Genomic DNA, 12,929 nt, shown 5'->3' on the forward strand with positions numbered 1-12,929 from the left:
ATAATGAAAGCATAATGAACAATTTTGAAGGATTTAGATCAACATAAATGTTTATTGTTAAATAATGATGAAAGTGAAGAAGATGAAATTTACATGACTGGTAAATGATTAGAATCTGACCTTTTTGCACTTAAAACTTTTTGGAAGAGTTATCTGCCCTTTGTAAAAATTAGAAACATCTAATTTTCTAAAAATGTGTGTGGTCAATGATTAATTGTATTTCATATTTTCATTAAGAGAAAGTGTTTATAACTTTCTACCAAGAGATTTGTATGAAAATTTAATTTCTTTTTAAAATATTGTAATAAAACATGCTTTTCCCATATACTTCAATGTTAAATTCTAGGTGAAATAAATCAAGCAGTAAACAAAATTTTTCAAATTCCTATGGTGGATTATTTTTATTTGATGAACCCTTCAAAATGATACCATTATTACAAAAATTTCACCATCCATTTATTAGATATGAAATATGGTCAGTATACATTGAATACCTTAATTATACTTTTTGTCACACAGAGTAGAGATTCTGAACCCAGTTGCCCAGTATCATAGTGCATCCTGGCTTTAAAAAACGTGTATGCTAAGTTACTTCAGTTTTGTTTACTTAACCAAACCGGTAATCGTGAAGTGGTAACAGAGGCATGTCCGTTATCGGACAGGTTAATGAACGGTATTCTTCCCGGATGTCTCTGTGTATTATATAAGTAGTGTATGTAACTGAAGATAACATTGAACTATTCCACTCCGAGAAACCATTGTCAACTGAGATGCAGCTATTTGGACATATATAAGTAATTCATGCACTTGTCACAAACAACTCATTTTAGAATAGTAATGCCTACTCAACATCGTTTTAAGTCAGCATCTAGCAAATTCTATGGTCTTTATTATATTGATCTAATTAGCAAACACAACCTTCCATTGGGTCGAATGTTATTTGACGTGTTTCGTATCAATCTTTAGGTTGTTCTCTACATATGATTTTGACTACGTATTCTTCTGTTACATGTAACCTGATGAAGTTAGTTGACCCATAACCCATGTGACTGGTCAATAAGGGATACTTCCTTTCGTAAGACACCTGATCCACCCCTGTTGTGTCCATGGGTCCCTGTTTGCTCTGTTCTCAATTTTGAATGTTTATTCGTTTTATGAGATTGGTCATTCCCTTTTCATTTAACAAATCATTTGTTCCCCATACCAGTAAAACTGGTAACCATTGAACTTAAAACCAAGAGAGGTTAACCCTCTTACTAGATTGTGTTCTGTGAAGACAAAATACACCATATGAAAAGCAAGAGGACGCGCATCTTTTTTTGTTCTGTGTAAATATCATTTAAGTACATGAAATTAATCATATTTCTGACAAAATATTTCAATTTGATGGTCTAAACACGATTGATTCCCACCTCTTGCTTCGGAGCATTGACTCATTCATATTCGAAATGAATTGTTTAATTAAGGAAGTTAGCTCCTGGGCTTTTGAGCACAAGCAGGATGCTACAACTAAGTATTTACTGGTTCAATGTTAATCCCATTGGTGGAAACATATTGCATATCTATTACTGAACTCTATCCAGATGGGGAAAATTGATGTCAATTCAAATTTTGAAAGGGTTTGGCAGGAACTATATTCCTTGGTGAAAGGATTAATTAATCAAAAAGTTCTAAATCTGCATGATATTACAGTTTCGGTTTCATCCAATTTACACTGTATCCTCTATTTTTATACTCCTATACGTGTATTTCAGGTTTTGGGTTTGTTTTTATTTTTTTATAATTTATGATGCAAGTAGTTCAGACTAGAAACTAGTTTAAATGTTGTAATTTATTAATTTGGTTGATATATTTTTTCCAAACAGAACACCGAATTATAAAAGAGTTTAAATTAATTTACTTGAAATGTTTTATTTAAAAAAATCAGTATTTTCGTCAATAATTTCAGAATTTAAAAAAACCCACACTTTTCAAAGTTCCATTTTAAATTTTAAAACAATACCTTGAAATTATGTGAAATTTTAGAAATTGACATTACTCCTAATATGTCCTTTTAAACTCTCAAATTTGATAACGTGTTTTTCGTATATCAAGTGCAAAAAGGTCATTATTCATTTCCATTACTGTATGATTGATTGATTGTATCTTGCTTAACGTCTCTCTCGAGAATTTTTTACTCATATGGAGACGTCACCAAGACCGGTGAAGGGCTTCAAAAGACCTTTGCTCGGCACTTACAGCCTTTGAGCAGTGAGGTTCTTTAGCGTGCCACACCTACTGCGACACAGAATCTCCGAGGACCCGTGACATTCACACCTGACATTCACACCCGATGCTGAGCGTTTGGCGATGGAACTGTCACTACCTGTTTAAACGACTAAGGTCTGTCACGGCCGGGATTCGAACCCCGGCCTCCCGCATACTTGTCGAACGCTCTAACCACTTGGCCACCGCGGCGGTCATTACTTGTATGAAGCTTGTTTTTTTTTAATCTGTATTGATAGTATCTATTTTATGTAATGATTGATTTGTGTTCCTTATGTTGTGTTGACACCAACAGACAAATCAAGTTTAATTGAATAAATCTTGAGTAAATTTTAAGTGCAAAAAGGTCATGTTTAGAACATTGTAGCTCAATAACAAGCATTGCAACTCCAGTTTTTCTTTTTAATTTCACATTCTCCATTAATACTAGCTGTCATTTTGGTGTCGAATTATTATTATTATTTTTTTTTTTTTTTTTTTTTTTTGCAAAATTGTGAATTGCCATTTCAATGACAGAAAAAAATAAGGTTTATAAACTTTTGTTATCAATAATTGTGCTAGAAAACTTATCCAGAGGCTCTGAATGAAGTAAAATTACATTGTCTTCCCGTACAAAAATTTATTTCTATGTACTAGTAATGCTATACTGTAAACCAACTTTTACTCGCGGCTACTTTAATTTGCGATTCACATGTGGTAAGCTGATTCACAGCGAGTAATTTTTGCGATTGAGCCTTTTTCGAGCCTATGACAAACATTCATGGACTAGTTCGCGACGAGAAATATTATTTGGACGTAAAATAAAGTTAGAAGAGAAATAAAAGTTGGTTTACAGTATATTCAACAGAATCGAAATCTTTATTTTGATAAAATTGTAAAGTTAGTTTTAATTTTATCAATGGCTATGGTTAAAGTTACATACAAAACTATCACTACAGCACATTTTTAGAGCAAAATAAATTTTTCCGATTTAGAGCTAATATTACTTTAATCTTTGCTGAAGTCACTTGTGTTGGTAAGTAACTAATGTATGTCCATGTTTCATGTACGTTTCCAACTGCCAAGTATTCTGACATGAGTTATACATGACAAATGTCTCGATTCTGTAAGTTGTAAAACTTTCTTCTGGTCCTTTAGATTTTATCAATAAGATATTTTCAAATCCTTAATTAAGTGACAATTTTACAATAATGCAGTGAAGGCTTATCATTGGTATATTACTTTTGTGTAGTCCATTATGCCCGATCATCATTGTATAGACGAACTTAAAGGTATATCACATGTTGAATATCTATCGGATATGTACACAATGTACGCTCGATCTTCTGAAATAGGATCTCAACCATCTATTCAATATCAAGGTACGTAAACTTTAAAAAGAGTTTTTATTCAGGGACGTATTGAGGGCCGGCTAGATGACTCTAACATTCCAGTGTATCACAAGGCTGTATGAAAGCACTGATAAAAAAAATAAATGTTTTGAAGCGTGGCTATTTAAATAATTTCTATTCAAAGACAATTATCATGTCATAATAAGTGTATGTGAACATACAATTTAAAACTCTTTTTAGTCGTTCAACTGACGCAGATTTTTATTTTGGTAAAATTGCCCAAGCACAGATAAAGCTTGAAGTTTCTATATAGATAACGGAACAAAAACAGCAGCTGCTAACAAGCTTTTTTCTTTTGTGTAGATATAATATGTCGAGATCAGATTTAAAGCAAACGGTAAGTTTCTTTGTATCTTAGCTTTGCTCAATCAGATAATGCATGATTAGTCTTGGGATTGTGTCTGCCATAACTACAAGTGTGTATGTATTCCATTTTCTCCTATTTAGTACGTATAATCTGAATTTTAGGACGTACATGTATAACTATATCCTCATGACCATAACAGTTTATGCTGGAAACAGAAATTGAATTAGAGAATATGTATATACACTATCTGGAATTGGAGGCCAACAGTTTGTTTAGTTATGTATACCTATTGAAATGCTATCACATTCTTTCGTTAACTTGTGACCCATGTTTCTATCCCTTTCTTGCGCATCTGTCAAATTTTTCCTACCATATCATATTTCATCATGATAATGTCTATGAGAAAACAAATCACAGATTAGATATTTGCTTGATTTTTATGGCATTATACCTTACAAATGGATTCGGTGCACTAATTATAACGTTAACAATATGATTAATTCATAATGTTACTATGTCTTTAAAACACAGTTTCAGTTCTAATGATGTAGATCAGAATTATATATAATTGTGTAAGGAGCTTTTGCATAATATTTTATTTTGGTTTGGTACATGTAGCAATTTTCGTTTTGCCTTTGTCGGGCAACTACGGTAAACAAAATTTTCTGAATTTTTTTCAATTGTATAACATGTAAAACTTATACGGTAACAATTTTGATGCACCAGATGCGCATTTCGACAAATAATGTCTCTTCAGTGATGCTCAACCGAAATGTTTGAAATCCGAAATAACAATGAAGTTTTAGAGCTATTATAGGGGGAAACAGTGTGCCCAAAAAGTGGAGTCAATTCGTCTAAGGATAAGAGCTATGCGTGAGGGAGATAATCCTTAATTTTGAAATGAATTTCTAAATTTATAACAGTAATTGAATATACATCCGTATTTTCAAGCTAGTAACGAAGTACTTAGCTACTGGGCTGTAGAGACCCTCGGGGACTAACAGTCCACCAGCAGAGGCCTCGACATTCAGATTAACATTACATTGAAATTAACAATTTATATCAAAATAATTCTCGTCTCAGCCCAGTAATGTTTATGTTTTCAATTTTCAAGAAGAAAATCATTATTTAATGTCCTATCGATATCAGTTAGGAAATATCTTAGTAAAGCACCAGTATATTTTGTTTTGATTATACGAAGAAAAAGACTCACTTATTAGTGCATTCTATTAAGTAGCGTATCTTAATGAATGGCGTTGCATATTATATTGCAATTTTCTAAATTTTGTCCATAGATACATGTATTTAAGACCCCCACAATCCGTCTGAATCAAATTTCTCTTCTCGTGAATCATTTGAACTTTTTATCATTCTCTGTCATTTACTAAATTTGGAAGCCGTAGTGTAGTAATAGGTCGCCTCCCGGGTTCGATGGATATTCTAGTGCAGTTAAATGTCACCTCCTGGGTTCGATGGATATTGTAATGTAGTTAAATGTCACATCTCGAGTTCGATGGATATTTTAGTGTACTTAAATGTCGCATCTCGAGTTCGATGGATATTGTAGTGCAGTTAAATGTTGCCTCCCGATTTTAGTGGATATTATACTTTTCGGGTAGCTAAAACATTGTATTGACCTCAAAAATTAATCTCCATCATTGTGCATTGTAAGCCATTTGAATTTTCATTATATCGCACTTTCTAAAGAAAGTTCGGGTATGTTGTTGTTACCCGGGTCCGTCCGTCAATCTGTCACACTTTCTTCTTCCATAAACTCCTCTTTTATTTGAAGCAATAACCCATTAATCTTTTGAAAGATGTTCTGTAGATATGCAATAAGGTTTCAGAATTTTCATATTCACCCTGAGCCCCAAATGGGGGTCGCAAACGACGTCATTCCACTAAATCTTGGTTCCCAGAATTCCTCATATATTTTACACAATAGCCAAAATATCTTTTGCAAGGTAGTTGGTGGTTTACTATAGATGTGCAATAACGCTTCAATCATCTTTTTCATTTTCACCCTGGGGTCAATTGGGGTTGAAAAATGACGTTTTTCTATAGACAAACTTCTATTATGTTTTATACAGTAGCCAATTTTATCTTTTGGGAGATATATGATTGGTGACGTCCTTTCAACAAATTTTCTGAATTTTCTTTTTCACCTTTGGGGACAAATGGTGTGTACAATGATGAACAAAAACCTGGTGCTCAGTACATTGTGTTATGTGCAACAAAAGTATATTTGATTTAAGGTTTGGAATCTCAACCATTTTAAGGATATTTAAACAATAGAAAAGTGGGGTTGGGATGACCCTTTGACAGTTGCACATCAGAATACTCAATGCATCTTGATATATGCAGCAATAATATATATGGTATAGGGTATGTTATATGGCAATTATTGTGGTTTTGCTAGTTACACAAGTACGGCGGAGAGTACATGTACATGTATATCTAAAGACAAACACTTACGTGCGGTTACTGTCTTATGACAGTGTCTAGTTATACATGTACAATGTATTTGCAAATACAAGTTGTTTAATGCTCTGACGTTTTTCATACCAATTGTTGGGTCGTTCTTTACATACTTATTTTGACTACGAAATACTCCGTTTACCTGATCGAGATTTAGGCGGGTGTGACGGCCATTAGGGGATGCTTACAACTCCTGGACATATGATCCCACCTTTGGTTTGTCCAACAGTCATGTTTGCCCTTCTCTTAATTCTGTATCTTTTATAGAATTTTTTTAAATTGATCATTGTTCGTTATCTTCACTTGTTCACATTTTTCCAGTACTCGACATTTTAGTATTATCAATAGTCATGTGCATTGATTAAATTAGACAATATTTATTGATGATATAGAATCTATTAACTGTATATGGGATTAAAGACCCTAACTAGAACCCCAATGTTGTATTTGCAGTGTCCTGAAAGGGGGGACAAGTCACCTACAAGTATCGACCAGGATTTTTGCGATGAGGTGATGTATAAGTTTTTACATACGAGCCTCTGCAAGAGGGTATCTTATTTCAATTCATCAGAAATGTATAAAGACATTCTTTGAAACGACATTAAAACGGTCAACTTCAATATTTAATCAAAAGGGTCATTTCCGTCATTTCTATTTTGGTTCCAATTTGAATTGTCCAGCTTTTCCAAAATCATATCCATATCTATCTTTAAATGAAATTAATTTTTATTTCATCCTTCTACGAATATTAAGTCAATAAAATCCATCTACAACTTACAAAGTTAAATGAAACCATTATCTCCTGGTGGGGATTCATCGAATACATGTGATATATTTCGTTTGATGATCATTTCATACTTTTCTTTTATCAATATATGATAGGCAACAGGAGAATTGCTTCTGACACAAAATAATGGAAAACAACAAGCATGGAAATCGAATAAAAAGCATTCAAAGTGCTACGAGTTTTTGTCTCGAAATGGACTGATTATCAGTGTGTTGGCCGGGGTGGTAGTTGGAATAGTCTTTGGGTTGAGTCTTAGAGTGGTGGAACCTTCAGATGACGCCATCACTTGGATCGGTATGTTTGGAAATGAATATGAAAATCAAACACGCCATATTTTTGTTTCAAAATGTCAAAGGTGTGAACAAAGGCACTATTTTAATGGTATCATGTTCTTACTAATTTATTATATGGCAGTCCTGTGTATGTATTACTGTGTAATATGTAACATAAAATAAAACATGTATAACCGTTAGCGGGTTAAGTAATTCTTTCTACAATGTTTGCGACCTCATCTCTCGTTTAACAAACCCAAGAAAGACAATCAATTTTTTTGTTTCTGCATTTTAAATATGAATACTTTTGAGTACCTAAATTTAGATATTCTTAACCTGTAAGTCATTTAAAGAAGCACACCAGAAAACATATTTTACTACACCGTAAACAGTACCGCGATAGGTCACGAAGTTCTTAGAATGTCCATATTCACACGATAGTAAAACTGAAACAGAAAGTGCCTTCATACTATAGCAAATGACATGCAATTAATTTCAATAGAAATTAGGTAGAATACACGCATTTAATGAATATGGTTAAATGATTTTAAAAATAGATATATATGTACAGTCCCTTTAAATGAAAAGATACAAATCAACATTGCAATCAAATAGCAAAATGGATGATGTTTGGAGTCGTTATACCCAGTTAAAATAATTGAGATTTTCCGAAACCAAAGCAATACAAACTCTCTTGATCAGACATATATTCGAATCTGAATCCTATAGAAAAAATATGGTCAAGAATTACTCTGGAGATATCAGATAATGCCGATACAAAATATAGTTTTGGGTAAACCTATACAAAAGCACAAATACTCGTTGACAAGAAAGTGTTGCCTTGACATTACAAATAAAATTTTGATTTTAAAGTAGTGAAAAAAGAACTTAGTTACTGATGCAATACCTTAATCAGAAGAGCTGGATCACATGGAGTTGACAAACGCGGATAATTGATTCTCGCAAAAATAATTAAAAATAATGCAGAGTTTTGAATTGCGCTGTTTTTGTCCAACAACAGGTTTTATGCTTCATGTAGCAAAATTGTTTCCTTAATCTGTGCAAGACTTTTGTGGTTTTATATAGTTTTTAGGACTGTACATTTCATGTAAATGGCTGTTGTAATCAATTCTAAACAATTCCTTTTAATTTCAAAGGTTTACCGGGAGAAATTTATATGCGATTACTGAAAATGGCTATTCTTCCTTTAGTAGTGTCAACTATTATCACAGGTATGAACATTAGATACATTGTATAGTAGTTGATTAATGACAACTATAACATAGTTTAAACACTTCCAATCTTACAATGAAATAATTTTCTTGAAATAAAGTAGACTTTTATGTTGTGCTTATAATTACAAGAGAAGATATCCTTTGGTAATGATGTCTGAGTATGTATCTCTTATTGACATTAACAGGAACAGCCTCCATGGATCCGAGGTCCAACGGTCGGATAAGCGCTCTATCCTTTGGTTATATCGTAATCACGAACACAATAGGTGCTGTCATCGCCATAGTAGTCTTCTTGGTTATTCGACCAGGTATGAAAAATCATAAAACCTTTGTTTACTAGGTTGAGTGTGCATGTGTATGATTCCTTGTATTGTGTTTGTTCGTTTATTATTTACATTTATGTCCTAATGGATCATATTTGCACTCATGTACATACGTCTAATTTCTCGCAGATACGTTATTGTTTGTTACAGAGACACAATTCTGTGTTAATTGGGTAACTTGTTTATTTGTGAGTCACCTTCATTATGTAAGGGTTAATGTACCTATATCTCTAATCCTTAAAAGTAATGCGCCGAGGCCCATTACTTTTAAGGAATGGAGCTCTGCAAGTACAATGCACCTTAGTATTAAACCTGTTTAAAATCCACTTTTACTGGTCCCTTGCTGTAAATGAATGGACACAATGGTCGTTCAGTTGTAAAGAATTGGGGAAGTCTACGTGATGTTTTGAGTGTAAAAGTAATGGAAAGGTAATTCGAACCGACTACCAAAATCAATAGTCAGTTCATGTGTGAATATCCTCATATCAACCAAGCAGTGATGAGGACATTTTTCTTGATTTAGCGTCATTATAAATCCGATACTACAGAGATTGATTATGATAGGGATAATTTAATATCGGATATACTTTGAATTGCAAATTTCAATACAACAATCAAAATGAGTCGCAATCGCCCCAGTATTAAGTTATAAGCGATGTAGACGATTTACTTGTTTTGACGGCAGGGAAGGTTGAAAAGGAATGTCGTGTCCGCAAGCCAAAAACAGAATAGGAGATCTCAGACCTACAATCAAAATAGAATATCGTGTCTACAAGCCAAAACAAAAAGACAATAAGATAACAAACGGTGATCAATCTCATAACTCCTATAAGCAATATAAAACAGATAGTTGGGCAAACACGAACCCCCGGACACACAAGAGGTGGGATCAGGTACCAAGGAGGAGTAAACATCCCCTGTCGACCGGCCACACCCACCGAGAGCCCCGGTCTGGAGATATCAGAACTACAATCAAAACAGAATATCGTGTCTACAAGCTAAAAACAAACTGACACGGAAATCTCAGAACTACAACCAAAACAGTTTAGAATAATCATAATTCTCATTTTATTTCAATGATTTCTTTAAAAATCTAAATAAGATATAAAACTGGATAACTGACTGTAAAGGAGGTGGAAAGAAGCCGTGATATTAAATTTAATTGTATAAAACATATAAATTACTGTTGTGTGTGCTTTTCTTTTCGAGTTTGCACCCGGAACTATGTCGCAATAGCATAGACCGCAAATACATTTAAAGAGTGACAAACATACCGCAATGAAATGTCTAAAAACCGTGTCGATATAAGTCATATTATTGTTGCTATAGATCAAATGACGAAGGATGTCATATGAAGCAGAATTTATTCAAAAACTTCTACGTGAGAAGAAAAAAGCTCTCGCTGTGACCTTCAATTCGACTTTTAGATATATCGATGACGTTTTGTCTATCAACAATGATAGCTTTCATTCATATGTCGATTTGATATATCCCTGCGAGCTCGAAATAAAGGACACCACAGAGTCGTCCACTTCTGCTTCATACTTAGATATTTTATTGAAAGTAGACATTAATGGCAAACTAACAACTCAACTGTATGACAAACGGGATGATTTCAGCTTCTCCATCGTCAACTTCCCACATTTATGTAGCAATATTCCATTATCACCTGCGTATGGTGTTTATATATCTCAACTGATTCGATATGCAAGAGCTTGTTTTGAGTATAGTCAGTTTTTAAATCGAGGTCAGCTACTGACAAACAAGTTGATGGTACAGGGATTTCAACAGTCTCGATTGAAGTCAGCATTTCGCAAATTCTATGGTCGTTATAACGATCTAGTTCGTCAATACAACCTCGCATTGGGTCAAATGCTGTCTGACGTGTTTCATCCCAATTGGTAAGCCGTTCTTGGCACACTGATTTTGACTGCGGATAACTCCGTTTACCTGATCAGGATATGGGGCTCACGGCGGGTGTGACCGGTCAACAGGGGATGCTTACTCCTCCTAGGCACCTGATCCCACATCTGGTGTGTCCAGGGGTCCGTGTTTGCCCAACTATCTATTTTGTATTGCTTGTAGGAGTTATGAGATTGATCACTGTTCGTTATCTTCACCTTGCATGTGACGTTTATTTTGAGAAGAAAAAAAGTCAACGGATCCGAATATTCCCAAGAAACGTGGTACAGTTTTGTTATTTGCTTAAAATTGAATCTGGATACCCTAGGACATAACCACAAAGTCTTGGTTGATAATGATTTTTTGCAAATTAGAAACATTTTGGACAATGCAATGTAAACAAAGGCAAAAGGCAATATCGGTGATGCAAAGAAACAGGTGTTACTAATAAAGGAAGATGAAGAAAACATTCTGTGGTTCAGCGGGGTCTTAGGTGGAGAAAAGCTCCTGTATACAACATTGTACCAACATGTTGCATTATGTGAAGGCCAGAGGATCGGAATTAGCGAAGATGGGACCGTTTTCAACTAGGTGTGTGTGAGAATGAACATGGGGAATTTCTATACATCAAAAAACAATCAAGGAGGAATCAAAAATAGAAGCGTTGCCAAAACGGGTATTCGAGCGTATGAAAAAAAGGAACTACCTGACCGATGTATCGTTAAATATCATGAAAAATATGTGAGCAAGTACCCCGATGTAAATCTATGTGACTCGTTTTATCCCCGTCCACTTTCCATACCAACAAAAATCCAATGGTATTCTGCATAGCCCCTCGGCAGGCATAAGCTTGCAAATGTGTCCGACCTTTGCAAGCAAGGAAGTTTACATGGATTTAGAACAAAACACTTGTTACGGACATCAGCAGCTACTCGACTTTATCATGCTGGTGTAGACGAGCAACTACTTTCCGAGGCGACTGGCCATAGATCGAATGGTATCCGCAATCGTAAACGTACAACCGTGACACAGAAACGGAATCTGAGTGAAGTTCTCCAAAGACACAAAGACAGTGGTACTGATAGCAATGGTCACAAATCTGATGATAAACTTCATGTCACTGGAAAATTAGTGTAACAGTAAATAAAAACTAAAATTTGTGCATTTATCAAATTTGTATCAATTACGTCTTGCTTTTTGTACTTTAGAAGCATATCTACATAGAAAGATTTACCTACTCTCCGAACGCTCCATTCCTGACAGCTGATGGAACGTTCTACTCTCCGAACGCTCCATTCCTGACAGCTGATGGAACGTTCTACTCTCCGAACGCTCCATTCCTGACAGCTGATGGAACGTTCGAACAAACGAATGGTGTCATGGGTGGATTTTAACGTGGAGTCCGAAATATCGTTTGAAAAATATCGATAGTGTATAATGAATTAGAACTATCTCAGATATTACTATTGTTGACTATGATTACATATGTATATGTAACTCTAGTAAACTATTATCTATTGTATCATTTTGTAAGAGTAATTAGAAAATGAGACACTACATTCACTCAATATTTGAAATACTATCACATGTAAGCATTCAATGATAACGATATACTACTTTCAAGGTCAGGATATACAAGTTTCCGACACTGAGTACAGCGATCTTGTTCAGACAGACATACAGACCAGCGACATGTTTGCTGATATGATCAGGTAGAGACCATGTATATGATGTGCTTGATAATGATATTCAATTTTGATATTGTTTCAGCCTAGATTCGGTTTTACAATTACAATATATTTACCCTGTTAACACGCTAATTGAAAATATACTCACTCACAACAAGAATGATACACCTTTGACTGTACGTATAGAAAGGTCAAGCAATTGGAGTAAATTTTATCCTGAGATATCATCATAGTTTGCACAATGAAAAATTGAAAATAACAAACAGTCATCGATCTCATAA

At 34.3% G+C, this 12,929-nt stretch overlaps 1 protein-coding gene across 2 annotated transcripts in view; it reads left to right on the plus strand.

The window, feature by feature from the left end:
- LOC125683890 (excitatory amino acid transporter-like) overlaps window positions 1-12,929 on the plus strand; it is a 47,871-nt gene that overhangs the window by 22,393 nt on the left and 12,549 nt on the right. The window contains exons 1-6 of one of the 2 annotated variants that reach the window (XM_056158323.1): window positions 3,855-3,993; window positions 6,895-6,951; window positions 7,324-7,522; window positions 8,658-8,732; window positions 8,921-9,043; window positions 12,585-12,672. In XM_056158323.1, coding sequence (XP_056014298.1) covers window positions 3,967-3,993; window positions 6,895-6,951; window positions 7,324-7,522; window positions 8,658-8,732; window positions 8,921-9,043; window positions 12,585-12,672 — 569 coding nt within the window. In that variant the 5' untranslated portion in view covers window positions 3,855-3,966. Of the gene's footprint in view, window positions 1-3,854; window positions 3,994-6,894; window positions 6,952-7,323; window positions 7,523-8,657; window positions 8,733-8,920; window positions 9,044-12,584; window positions 12,673-12,929 lie in introns of those variants that run through there. The other variant, XM_056158325.1, reaches the window with a different exon arrangement.

Source organism: Ostrea edulis, chromosome 1 (genome assembly GCF_947568905.1).
Source record: "Ostrea edulis chromosome 1, xbOstEdul1.1, whole genome shotgun sequence".
In the NCBI taxonomy this organism is placed as follows: domain Eukaryota; kingdom Metazoa; phylum Mollusca; class Bivalvia; order Ostreida; family Ostreidae; genus Ostrea; species Ostrea edulis.